A 14,669-nucleotide genomic window follows, 5' to 3' on the forward strand; every position below is an offset into this window, starting at 1 on the left:
AGGTGCTCAGCTACATAGTAACATATTTGTGGCTTTCAAAACATATTTTCCCTAAAACAGACCTGAATGTGTGATGCTTGAAATAAAGATTTCAGGATGAAGTGACCTAAGGTATGAATATATTCCTCCTGGCCAGTCTAGCATGTAGGGAAAGGTCACTAGAAGTGTGAATGTTAATGATCACTTATTGTTTAAAAAAAAAAAAAAAGTTGGGGGGTGGCTCAGAATTGTTCTGGGTGGTTTATTCAAATGTATAGTGGAACCACTGGAGATATTAAAAGAGTTAAGGTAGGCAGAAAGATTGTGAATCAGCAGCTAAATTTATTTGTGAATTATGGGGAGAGAATGGAAGAGAATTATGTAGCTGAATGGCCTGAGATTCAAAGAAGTAGGTCCTTTCTCTCTCTCTCTCCATCTATCCATCCATCCATCTCTCATTTTTTATCTATCTAATGGAGACAGGTTTAGGAAGCAGAAATAATCCAGAATTGCCAAGAGGGAGCCATTGAGTTATTGACCATCTTCCTTGCTGAGATAGAATTGATATGAGAGAAAAATTGGCCTCCGATTGTTAAAATTATTAGACCAATTGTTTTCTTAAGGGGTAACCAGAATTTCTTAAAGTTAATGTGGTGAAGAACATGTTTTTATAAGAAATGGAAGATAAAAAAGAGTTTTCTGATCAGAGAGCAGGATTTCCAGAGGTCACTATGTTGGGTTTGAGTTGGAAAGGAATGGAAATTGAGTCAGAGAAGGAAATGTTCATAGCAATATGGGGAAACTTGGATTTCATAGGGTCACAGAGCTAAACCAGGGTATGAAACACAAAGGAAATTTTCCAGATTGTCCCTTAGAGGGGAATGGACAACTCTGTCTTGCACTGTGGTCTCAAATGTTGGGTCTTTAGGGTAAGATGAAGAGATGCATAAGCAGATTTCACCTGGCAGAATGGCACCCTTGAATTTGTTAGCAGTGCTGAAAGGTAAGCTGAGGCATATTAAAATTTTAAGAATTTATTTGAGCAAAAATCTATTTGAATTGTGCTGTGCCAAACTAGCAGTGGCTAAGATGCATTCCGCTGAGGGGAACTAAGGGAAAACTTTTCTAGAGAAAAGGAGAAAGCAAAGTAAGGAAATCATTGATTGGCTACTGCTTAAAGCATACTTGGCTATTTGTGATCGGTTGTCAGTTTTGAAAATTGAGGCATTTACAGGCTTAGATTTTGGGTTGTTTACATAGAGGCCAAAGCATTAGATCCAACTCAGTCTAACGGCTTCCTTGTTTAACTTACTAGCAGTAAACATAGGGTTCTTAAAGTGAAATAGTGCTAACAGCTTGGAAAATCTACTCCTTCGGCCTCTCCCTATTTCATAAAATAACCACCCGTAGAATTTAAGTAAGCAAAATCATTCCCTTGTGATTCTGAGTTTAAATAAGCAGCTGTATTGAGTATATTGATTTAGCTCTTTCTTCATTTAGATTCTGTCATCTTAATAAGCTGATTCACATTAGGCATGCATATTAGAATGAAATATTTCCCTAATGTGCACACATGCCAACTCTTTATTAAAATAATAAAAAGAGCTACTTGTTCGCAGGATTTAGATTATTATGTTATACATATTTGACTTAAAAAGCTATTTGCTCAATGACTACTGTATGTGAATACATTTACAAAATTAAATTAAAAGCAAGAATAAATAAGACCAGAAAATTTTAAGCTATCAGAATGGTCATGGCAATGATGTTTTTGCAACTTTTGTACATACAATTTTCTTTAAAAATTATTAGAGCTGTCATATAGGGAATGGACAATTAATCTTTATTTTGAGTTGATGAAGCCTATTACAATTTTAAAGATTTTTTAAAAGGTTCTGGTATCTAGTCAACATATTTATTTACTGTAAGATTGGTAAGAATTGTTTTGTCTAATAGATAAAAAGCTGTTTTAGTGGGAACAAACTAAATGCAAATAAACAAGCTCTTGTCTGGATAGAGAAGGGAAATAAGTGAGGACTTCCAGGGAATGCCATGGTAATTAATCCTATTTAACATTTTAAAGCCCCATAAACCTTCTGGTAGATGAAATAAGGTAGCAGAAACCAGGTGTTAGACTTAGAATGGCACTGGCAATGCCAGTAGGTAGATCTTCCTATTACTGGCAATTTCCTTTCTAACGCTAAAGATTTCAGAAGGGTAATAACAGCAACAGTTACCACCTAACAGAGAAAGGTAAGTCTTGTGATTGTTTAGTTGCAGCTTGAGACTACAATTAAGAAACAGGACTTTCAATCCTATCTGGAAACATTAGTAAAGAGTTTCAAGTATTCTTTTTTTTTTTTAATGCTATTCATAATATGCACAAAACAATTGGAAAATTTAAAAAAAAATTGTTTTTAAAACATTTAAGCATATCATTTATAGAATATTTCCCTTGGAATATTAATACACATTTAAAAACGGGGAATTCACATTCAGAAAATCCCTGTGAGCCATGTAGAATGCCTTAAAAAAATATTTTTCTTCCTATTAATGTTATCTCTTCAGCAGGTCCTTCAAAAGAATTAATTTTGACCCTATTGATTTTTTAAATGTTACAAAACCTAAAAGAGAACTTAAAAGATGTTAATTAATTTTTATGTAAACCTTTTCTTGTAATACACCTAGTTCAGGATAGCATCGGTTATATATGATTAAACAATTATAATCTGTAATGTTAATTATTTACTCTCTGTCCTTTCACTTTGTCTATCTTTTGGAACACTGTTGACAATCTGTAATTATCTTTTTTATTTAATTATTTGATTTCCTGTTCCCACTTATCTTCTCCAGAAAATTAATTCCATGAGGACAAAAGCTATGTCATTCTTATTTACTATCATATCTCCAACCCCTAGCACAGTTCTTGGCACATGTTTGTTGTTAAAAAGGGAAAGACAAAAGGAAGGGGGGGGAAGCAGAAAGGTAGTGTATAAGGAGATGTTCAGAGAACCAAGTAGTAGAGAAGCCAACCCACCCATCCATATCAAGTGTGTAGGAGAGGCTTAAGGATAACGCATGAAGAATACATATTTCTAACAAAGTATATTTATTTCCTGACCCCTTAGGCTTTGATGCAATTTGTCAAGTAGAGAGTGAATATAACTTCTTCTCCTCAACTTCACAAATGTGATGTACTTTGTATAAACAGAGGAACACTGAGCTCTGATTTACTGGGTCACTGTGACTATGACATGGTCATGATTAGTTTGAGGAAAAATAGCTTGCAAAGGATGAGGAAGAGCTCAGCCTCTGATGTGCTCTTGAACAAATGATTGGTGTGTCTTTCCATGAGTTTACTGTTGCTGTTTTTCTGTCTCCACCAAGGAGAATAAAGAAAAAGACAGAATTGGAAGATTCTATACTCTCACCCCTCATCACCATGACTTGACTTGAGACCATCAAAACTGATCCCATGTACTTTACCTCTATTATGAGTCAGTATAATAATCTTTGGTTTCTAAGTCATGATATATGCCCAGAAAATTAATATCCACACATCTCCACAGCAGGGAGATAATCCTCTCCACCCACCACTAGCATTTTCTTTTTTTCTTTCCAGTTTTATTTGTCCTCAAATAAGTTATTGTCTGGTATACAATATATTTTACTTATATATTTATTTGTTCCCCCTTTACTAGCATATAAGTTATACATGGGAGGGATCTTTGTCTGTCTTGTTTTCAGAATCTAGGAGTCTGGCACACAGTAGATAGTCAAAAATGATTTGTTGAATAGATATCTAAATAAACAAATGAAAGAGAATAATAAGGAGAATAGTTTACTTTGGGAGGAATTGGGTGTTTTGTTTTTATTTTTGTTTTTGTTGTTGTTGTTGTTTTTGAACAAAAAAGAATATAATGTGAAAACACTGAATCATCCCTGAGTTATTACAATTCCTCATGCAACCTTGACAGTTCTATTACTTTGAAATTAAATATGTATCCCCTCTGGGATGCTGTGTATCTGAGCTCCCTGGATGACATACATTCTACTAATACTTCTATTTTGTCATACTGACTCTAATCTCTGTGGAACCCAAGATTCATGAAACTTGATTTTTGATCATTAAAGAATGTGAGACTCTTTAATTGTCTTTTAGCCTTAGAGAGTTCACCAAACACTGGTAAATTTGGGAAAAACACTCAATATTTTACAGTAGATAACAAATGAAATTATGAGTTATCTCCTTGATTAAAGCTTCATTGTAGGATATGTAGGATATATGTAGGATATATCCTACAGATATATATATATATATATATATATATATATATAATTTTTTTTTCACAATATATTCAGTAAGTGTGGCTCTGTCATGATCACCAGGTCAAAAATAACACATGTGTTTTGGGAGCCTAGACAGGGAAGCTTTTGGAATCAGTGCCAGACATAAATAAAGGAAATGCTGGCGGTTATGAAAGCCTTAAAAGTTTGGATCCCTGGGGCGCCTGGGTGGCTTAGTGGGTTGAGACTCTGCCTTCGGCCCAGGTCATGATCTCAGGGTCCTGGGATCGAGCCCCGCATCGGGCTCTCTGCTCAGCGGGGAGCCTGCTTCCCCCTCTCTCTCTGCCTGCCTCTGCCTACTTGTCATCTCTCTCTCTCAAATAAATAAATAAAAATAAAAAAAAAAAAAAGTTTGGATCCCTGTGTCAAAGAATGCTTAATGTATTACTGTACACTTGGAAAGGAAATCTGCTTACTTTCTTGCAGACAGACACTTTGATAAGCTTATCAAAACTCCAGATATCTAAAGCAATTGATCCATTGAATGAAAGGTCATAGGAAAGTATCCCTCTTTTTTGGAATACCTCAGACTGTACACAGATCCATTAGGAAACCTAAAGGGCAGAAGAAGTTACTAGGAAATATGTTTTAAGTAGGCTGTTTTTTGACCAAAAAATGGAATAAATGAAGAAAATATGTACTTGAAATATTGATGATAAGAATCACTTCTCTCCTGTACATGTACATGGTCCAATATAGGCGAACAGAGTTGGGGTTTTTTACTTTTTGTTTTTGGCTTTAAAAAACTTCTAGCCAGGACCATTTGTTTTGCTAAGGCACACTCATTAAAACACATCCAGTTTAAGTTGTATAATCATGATCAAACGAAGACCAGGATCAAATCAAGTTCTATCTAGTCTTATGCTGGCATTCAGGAAAAAAAGGTAGAAGTTCATTCTCTTTGTCTAATACATGACTTAATCTGAGTAAACTATTAAAATAGAAAATATGAAACAGAAAATGATGAAGATTTTTCTCCAGGTTTTTACATCTCCTTCTCTTAACAAACATGTATGAGAATAAAAACCACTAAAATATACCTTTAAAATACGTGACCAAAACCTGGTGTCACTGCATCCTTAAAATCACTGCAATGCTCGCATTGTAGTTCTTTAGGAAGAGCCTCGTGAGGTCAGATGAAATACGCTGCCCCCCTACCACCCGGGAAAAAGTCATTTTCCATGATCTAACAAATAACAGATGGAGAATGACTGAGAGCTCTGTTGCTTTCTAAATAGAAAAGCAGTATTAGTTTTCTCACTAGGCTTATAGGAGAGATGGCTTCAGCCATGAGGTAGTTTTGTTAATCCCTCCAGCTGGACTGTGCAAGAGTGTAGGGCTTAATATTTACTCTCAACTATATCTATTTATGTGGATCAATTAAAGCAGATAAATGTTTTGCCTGCTCCCACCCCCAAGGCAGCAAATACGAACTTCACCAATGAAATGTGAATACATTACACAAGAGTAGATAACTCAGTATATTCTGGAAGTTCTGTTTGGCTATGCTCAGGTGGCTGGGACTGGAGGGGGCTGGAGGCTCTAAGGACCCTTATGCTAAGCTCCATCCTCAGAGCTACCTCTACAGCTCATCCATGCTCAGGTGTAACGGAACTTTTAACATGGGACTGTTCCCAAAAGGGTTGTTAAAAAAGTAGTTCAATAGCATCTGAGAATCTTTAGAAGTTGGTATCGCTAATCTGCCCTTGAACTAACAAAGAAAGTCTGAAGCATACTGCTTTCTCAAAAACAGTAATACATCGTAATGCACGGCAGTGCCTGTGCAAGCTGGTGTGGAAATTGGCAGTGAATTGTTTGAATAAGAAGCACGTTACATTATTATTTTTTTTTTTTTTTACTTTAAATGATTTACTTTGGAGTGCACATTATGTGTGGTCTTGCATCTAACTATTGTGAGTGTGTGCGCATGTTTATGGACATACATGCATGTGTGTGTGTGTATGTGTGTGTGTGTAATCTTCAGGGTAGCCATGAGAGATAAATGTTGTTATCTGCAATTTCTAATTGAGGAAATGTTCAATGGTTTGCCAGAAATTATAGAAGTGGCCTTGGCAGGAGCAGAACCCAGACCTGGCTGAATTCAAGAGCCTGCATTTTCTGATTACATGGCACTGCCTTTTAAAAAACACACACTATAATGTGAAATACTGCCTCTGTATGTGGGAGACTATGAAAAGCCATAGACACAGCTCTGCAGCCCCCCAGATGGACAGGAATGTTTGAAAAGTCTTGAGGAGCTCTTTTATTTGAGAGGCAATAGTTAGAGCAGTTGAGTATAAAAAAACTACAGCCTCAGTCCATAGGACAGAGCACAGAGTAGAAAGGCAGTTTGATGATTTTTCTCACTCACACTTGGGTAGATTTTCATCATCAATTGGAGCATTAATTCTCTCTGGCTCCTGGAAACAGTTATTTGCTTAATAGCTCTTTTGTGACCCAGGGAGTTTATGCACAATCCCAAACGGCTTAACTTCCAGCTGAGGAGGAGTTTAGGCAGAGAAGAAAAAAAAAAAAAAACTAACTTTATTTTTCACAAATAATTTGAAGATGAAAATTGGAACAAACAATCTCACTATTTTTGTTGAGAAAGAGTCCTGTTTTATTTTGACAGAGGTCACTGAAACATAGGAGGCAATTTTCATGTGGAGATATTTCCTTGAGTCAGTGTAAATGGAGCAAAGAAAATGAGTAAAATACAAAATGTCCTTGTAAAGTTCAGATTTTTCTGGGTCCTACTGTGAAATTTTTGTATTAGAAAGTTTGGACTAAATTCTAAGTACCTATCTGAACTTTTTAACTTTTTATCTTTGGAATGGTTAAAAATAATTGTCCAGTAACTGAAAATCTGGATTTTTCATAGGTTCAGTTATTTGCCCTACTGCAGACTTAAAATGATCTATTAAATGATTATTATGTATAATGAATTGTGCTATAGAAATGTTAAGAAGGTTATAATTGTATGGTTTCATTTTCCTGTCAGGTGATAAAACAGGAAGAACTTGGCAAGGATCTTTCTGATTGTACTTTGTATGATCTACTGAAATACGATGATTTTAACTCTGACAAGCACCTGGCTCTTGAAGAACTTTATAGAACATTCCGTGAGTATAATATTCATTCTCTAATTTTTATTCTTTTTCCTGTTTCTTTACACGATACTGTGTGTTTACTTGATCTCAGAGTACAAGTTGTTTTTTTTTAAGAGAAGTGATATATAAGTAAGATAATTTAAGTACTTAAGTGTCGTTGAAATATATGTAAAAGCTAAGGAGTTTAATGATTCTAAAATGAAAAACTGGGAATACTTGATAACCTTAGATATCCGTTCTTACTGATTTTCGTTGAAAACATTAATTCCACAATGTTGTTTCTAAGGTTTGGAGTAGGAGCAGTACTTGACGGCTTTCACTGTATGTCAAAACCAATTTAATTATTTTCACAGTGACTTTTTTGTTTTTACACTATTGGGAAACTAAAGCAGATTCCTAGATAGAGTTTACATTATGGTAACAAGCATAGGAATGGAAAAACTGTATTTATGGTAAGGTGTTTGGTATAATGTTAAGGTACTTTGGAATAATTTACATATATTTCAATTGCTTAAAGACTTCTTAAAATCGACTATATGTGCTTTATAAAAGGGAGTTATGAAGGTGATCTGGCTTTAAAAAGTTACCTACTAGGTTTTTCTTTAAAAATAATTCAAAGAGGAAAGACTAGGAGACAAAAACGAGAAAGGAAAGATATAGGAGATGTATGTAAAAAATAAATTAACTGTTTGGTGTTTGAAAATCACCAAAGAATCAAAGTTCAAAGGATTTAATTTAGCACTGAAACCAGTATTTTTCATATCTATCATCTATCTGTCTATCATCTATCTATCTTTAATATGTTATATGTGTACACATGTACATATCACTTTCCAGAAAGGCAGGAAATAATATATGTGCTTGGTGTGAAAAGATCTCTTTTGAATTATACCTCTGCCATCTCTTAGAGGTCTAATATTAGAGAAATTACTTAAATTTCTGAAAATTCATTTAAACAAGGATAGTAATTTTCTTGTCATATGATAATTTTATATTAAACATTAAATTATATGGTGCAAGTAAAACAATATATGTGAAATAGTTGCAGGTTACAAAGCTTTAAGGGAAGATATCATTATGCTCTTCAGATTTAATTAAATTTCATTTCCATTTTAGATTAAAAAGCAGGATCACAAGGGAGGACAACTCCATAAACTGTTAATCTCCTAAAATTATATCACAAGGTGAAACTATATTTCAAAGTTAACAACAAGAAAGCAGTATTATTATTCTGTGTTTGTATGAAGAAATTGAACTACAGAGAAATTAAGAACTAAGTGGCTGAGTTTATTATTAAACCTCTATCAGACTATAAAGTATATGTATTTTACACAGAACTTCACTCCATAATAGTCATTAGTTTGCTCATGGTGGCAAGGAGAAGGTATTATGGTTTATCAGGAAAGAAATTATATTTATATTATTTTATATTTATATTATATTAATACCATCCTATTTTATTATATAAAGACTATATGTATGCACATATGTGTGTGTGTGTGTGTGTGTATATATATATATATATATATATATATATATATATAAACACTAGATACAAGATAGAAGGGATAAACATCATAAAAAGAACTACATAAAATATTAAGTGAATTGAGAAAATACTCTCCAGTTTGGGAAATCAAGGACACTTTTTGAAGATGGTAGCTTTTGAATTAGTCTCCAGGATGAGTGGATATGGGCTTTGGTCAGTAGGAGATGGGGAGTTGGACAAAAAGAATAGCAAAAGTAAAAACTCAAGTGTGTGACAAACCAGGGTATTTGCAGAAATCAATTCAACTGCAAGATCTGTTCCAGGTCTGAAATTCTATGAAAATACATCAATTATTATTACTATTTTACTAACTTGTTTTGTGAAACAAGCAGTCTAATCTACCAACTCCAATCCCTCACCCTTAAACTGTGTAGATGTGTGGATTTGACTAAGTAAAAGTGATTGAAACTTGTAGCAAAAACAAAAAATATTTTTAGTGGTATGCAATTGATCAAGCATCATAAGATAAGTGGCTATCTGTGTAGAATTTTTATTTAAAATATGTTATTATTGATGATGAAATGGTAGGGCTAGAAACTGAAACAATAAAAATAATGTCTAAATAATATGTTGTTTTTATGACAGCACTGCAAAGACTGAATAATGATCCCCGGCAATATCAGTAAATAGGAATCTTGTCCAGAATACAGCTGCTTGCACTTATCCTAGGGAAAAAAATGATACTGCATTTTGAGATATGATTTGATGTTGCTAAGGAAAGCAAGGTGGATCAGCTTATTGTTCTGATAAAGAAAATTCTGCAACTCAGAAATCTGTATCATCAATAAAAGTATTCAATGGAGAAATAGTTAAGTTTTGTCTATGAAGGGGCTAAATTATACTAGGAACTGTTGAAGTTGAAAGGGAAGAAAATCTATATGATTTGGGTTCACTATTAGAAAGTAATATGTAACAATTTTATGGAAATTATTTATAGTAAATGCAATGAACTTAATGAATATTGTAATGTTTCTTCCATTAGGTCAAAATTATGTATAACACAAAAGGTCTACATTTTTAATATTCTAAGTCATAAAGAGATATTAGGTAATGAAAGCACTTGGCAATCAGCAATCATATTATGAACTTTTTTCTTTTTGTATAATCGCAAAACTATCCCTTAACAATGATAAAATGATGTTCACATAATCATTTAGAGAAGATAATGTTTTTCTAAGTAATGCTGGAATTATATGGAAGATTTTAATATTCTTTCTGGTCTCACCAAGCGATTTTCTGGGAAGTATTCCATTTTCAGTGTTTCACTAATTTAAACAGGTCGTCAAACTATACAGTGATCCCTCAGAGATAGCAGAATTAATCTGTATGGATTGTGTCTGCATTAACAAGACATATTTATACATCTTCAATAGGAGATACGTATCTATTTCTTTCTTTCCATCTGTTATAATACTTTATAACTAAACCCACTTTGGTTTTGTGAAGTTTAGTGACAGGCTTTTTATAATGGTGTGTTTCTAAAAGTCATTGTGTTATAAAATATTAAGGTAGTTTCATGAGTAAAAATGTGTAACGATAGTGAGAAAACCAACCTATTCAAAACCATGTATTAAGTACTCCTGTGTATAGGGTGCTGTGATAGTTAAATCAACGTAAAAATTATTTTTCTTTCCCTTAGGAGTATATACTCTCAGACAGATAATGATAAAAATGACAGATTTAGTATGGGTTTATATATATATATATATATATATATATATATATATATATATTTGTATCTAGAATGATTCCCCCCAGATAGTTCCTAAACACAAAACCCAGAAAACTAAAAAGTCCCTAAATGAAGATACAAAGGAATAAACTAAGTCCAGAGAAGTTAAAAAAAATAAAAAACTTCTCTTGATCCATTAATTATTTGCTTGTAGATACAGATTTTTGGAGTCTAGCTTATCATTCTTTCTGCCATATAAAAGTGGAAGAAAGTAAAGTAAAAGGTAAGGTACAAACAAGAAAAGGTTAATAGTAAAAAATACCACATCATCAACTGTATAAGGTTTTCTGTAAAATAGCCCTTTTTTCTCTTTTTGGATAAGATGAATTATTTTAATATTTTTCAACAGGCATTGGGTGGCATTCTTAGTTTTTTTCTCCAGAATTTTTGGCACTATTAAAAAGGTACTTAAAATAAGTCCTCAGTGTGAGTATCAAATATGCTAAATTATGCCTTGTTTGATTAACAAACTTGGAAATCTATTTAATGGGATCAAATAAATTTTAAATGAGGTCAGTGACATAGTTTTGAATACTTAGAGGAAATACTAAATCCTCTGGTCAGATGGTGAACACCTTTCACCCAGGCATTTTGTTGTCTTCAATATTTTCAGTAAAATGTGTAGACTTTTCAGTGCAAAGGTCTCCTGTACAATTAAAAATGAGTCAAGAGTGTCATTATTAATCACAAGGACTTGGATTAAGATACAAAGAACCGGCACTTTATTTTCTTCCCATTCAAAATTAAATTAAAATGTTTGATTGTTTGATTTACATGGAGCACTATATTTTCACTTTAAATCTAGGTAAATCCAAATGATTTGCCATCAAACATGACCATACACTGAATTAAGGCATCCAATTTCAAAAGTGATATTCAGATAAATGTTTATTTTTACTTATTTTTGTAGTCAAACTCAATTAAGATGATAAAGTGCCATGATAGGATTATTGATTTTAGGAATTGTTTTTATTTCTAGCTAGCAAAAATTGGTGCAAGTGGCTATCCAGAAAAGAACATTTTTTGAAAATGTTTTCTATGTACTTTATTTTCTTAAATTGTAAGTTAAGTTATAAATTGAAAGTTAAATTATAAATGTTTTGACTCGGGTTCCAAGTCTTAAAATTGTATGAAATGAGGAGTTTGCAATTCTGATAGATTTTTGAAATTCGATTAAACTCTTATGAGTTGTAGTTCCCAAAACCATATACATGTATTTCAAAATATATATGTATTCTAGTAGTTCAAGTTCTAATGTCACAGTTAAATAAATCTCTATCAATTCAATATTATCTTTGTGTGTAGAAGGATCCAAAAAAAGATGTGTTTCTACTAGGCATAAAATAATTAGTTTTTTGCAAGTGTAATGCATCGACTGTGAGCATTTATATTGAAACTAATTGCATAATAGTTTTCTCTTTTTTCTTAAAAAGAATAATTAGTATTATGAAACTTCAAAATACTAAAAAAAAAAAAAAATGGAACACTTATTTTAAATTGCCTAACTATTCATGATTATACTCAAAATGTCATCTCTCTTTATATGAAACACTCTTAATGGGATATAGTTTTGGTAATGACATTATAAGGAAAAAAATCATTTTCTAGGAAATCATAATTGCTATAATAAAAAATATTACTTATTGGAACCATCTAATAATCAGAGAAGTGAAATATGGATATTATGTTAATATTTATAGATATTAGATCATTAGTATATGAAAGTCTTTTTTGAGAAAATTAGTAGAGTTTAGTGAGAATTAAGACTCTTACAGTAATATAGGTTAAAGGTGATAGGGCCAGGACTAAAGGAACAAAAGTAGTATACAGAGAAGTGGTCATATTTGGACAATAACTTATAAGTAGAATCCTCTCAACTTGATGAATGATTACATATGCATGGGATAGAGAAGTTAGGGTCAAGGATAATGCCTAGTTCTCTAGCTTGCATAAAAAGTTAAACAATGATGCTATTTATTAAAGTAGGGCACACAGGAAGAGAAGCAAGTTTGGGGACGTATGCTGAGTTAAATTTTCAACATATTGGCATATTCACATAGAAAACTTTGGTTGGAGAATATTGTGGTCTCGAGCTCAAGTGGGAGTTCAGGACCACAAATAGAGATATGGGGCATATAGTTAAAATTTGATACTCAGTGGGTTAAGCCTCTGCCTTCGGCTCAGGTCATGATCTCGGGGTCCTGGAATAGAGCCCTGCATCGGTCTCTCTGCTCAGTGGGGAGCCTGCTTCCCCCTCTCTCTCTGCCTGACTCTCTGCCTCCTTGTGATCTCTCTCTCTGTCAAATAAATAAATAAAATAAAATAAAAAATTGATACTCTGGCAGGGAATGGGGTAACCAAGGTAAGTATGTAAAGAGAGAAGAGATGAGCAAAAGAGCAACAGTGAACCAAAACTTAAAATTAATTGATTATTTTTTTTAAATTTATTTATTTGACAGACAGAGATCACAAGTAGGGAGAGAGGCAGACAGAGAGAAAGGGGGAAGCAGGCTCCCCGCCAAGCAGAGAGCCCGATGCAGGGCTCGATCCCAGGACCCTGGGATCACCATCCGAGCCGAAGGCAGAGGCTTTAACCCACTGAGCCATCTAGGTGCCCCAAAATTAATTGATTAATTTAAAAACAAAGCAAGCAAACATAAAACAACACTTAGAGAGGTAGGAAGTAAACCAAAGGACTTCACCATCATAAAATTTTAAAAATTGTTGACCAGCAATTTCCTTGACTGAGTTCAGAAAAAGAGAGTATATGACAGATAAGTAAATGGCCACTGGGTTTGTCAGTAAGGTGGCCATTGGTGACTTTGGGCACAACATTTTCAGCAGAGATGTAGAGGTAGAAGAAAAAGTGCTGGCAGTTGAAACATTATATGTAAAAAGAAGAAAAGTGAAAGAAAGAAAGAGAAAAAAGTGCTGAGCAAAGAAGCAGAGCATGCAAGCATGCATCGAGTATATATTTAGATAAAATCCAAAATAAGTAAAACTTATCTATGGTTTCAATAGCTCACATGATGGGGCCTTTGGAGGAATTGGCAGGGGTTGGGGTGGGAACATAAGGTGAGAAGAAGGCTTCTAGGATGCTCATAACATTCTACTTTTTAGACTTACAAAAAAATCCCACACTGGTTTGGGAAAGACTATATTGACATTGATATAGCTACTATAGAATAGCCTCACACACATATTATTGTAATACGAAAACTTAGAGCAACGTTAATTGCTGGAAGAGTTGGGAAAGCAATTCTTCTATGGCATACTTTGATTAAAATATTAATTCACTTGGGGCACCTGGGTGGCTCAGTGGGTTAAGCCTCTGTCTTGGGCTCGGGTCATGATATCAGGGTCCTGGGATCGAGCCCCGCATTGGGCTCTCTGCTCAGCAGGGAGCCTGCTTCCTCCTCTCTCTCTGCCTGCCTCTCTGCCTGCTTGTGATCTCTGTCTGTCAAATAAATAAATAAAATCTTTAAAAAAAAATTAATTCACTTGTTAGTATAATTATAGTTTTCTATGTCAGATTTTATAGATATACCCTGACAGTTTTGGTAAATAAAGCTCAGCACCATTCACTTAAAGATAATTTCCACCTTATATGACTATTGTTCTAAGTTCTTTAGAACTTACAGGGAAAGAACTGTCCAACATGATATGAGACACAACATATAGACATGTATTCCAAAAGGACAAATTTTGGTTCTAAACAAAATAAATTATTTTTACATAACAACTGTGAAGAGAAAGATAAAAGGTAAAGAAATACCAATTTAAACTATAATTTTAAAGAGAATGAAAATCTTATGTATGTGTGTGTATATATATATATATATATATATATATATATATACACACATATATTTTTTTTTTCCATTTTAAGATGACCCTGTCCTTCCAATTGCTAAGGTTACCTTAATCAATGGTAGCTAGTGGAACTTCATTT

The 14,669-nt window shown here is 33.5% G+C and overlaps 1 protein-coding gene across 1 annotated transcript in view; it reads left to right on the top strand.

Moving 5' to 3' along the window:
* FSTL5 (follistatin like 5) overlaps positions 1–14,669 on the top strand; it is a gene marked incomplete at both ends in the record, with an annotated part of 636,306 nt that overhangs the window by 291,232 nt on the left and 330,405 nt on the right. Inside the window, one exon of the mRNA XM_080796324.1 lies at positions 7,328–7,448. Within this exon, the coding sequence (XP_080652450.1) occupies positions 7,328–7,448 (121 nt within the window). The remainder of the gene's footprint in view (positions 1–7,327; positions 7,449–14,669) is intronic.

The sequence above is a fragment of the Martes martes genome (genome assembly GCF_963455335.1).
Source record: "Martes martes genome assembly, chromosome: 2".
In the NCBI taxonomy this organism is placed as follows: Eukaryota; Metazoa; Chordata; class Mammalia; order Carnivora; family Mustelidae; genus Martes; species Martes martes.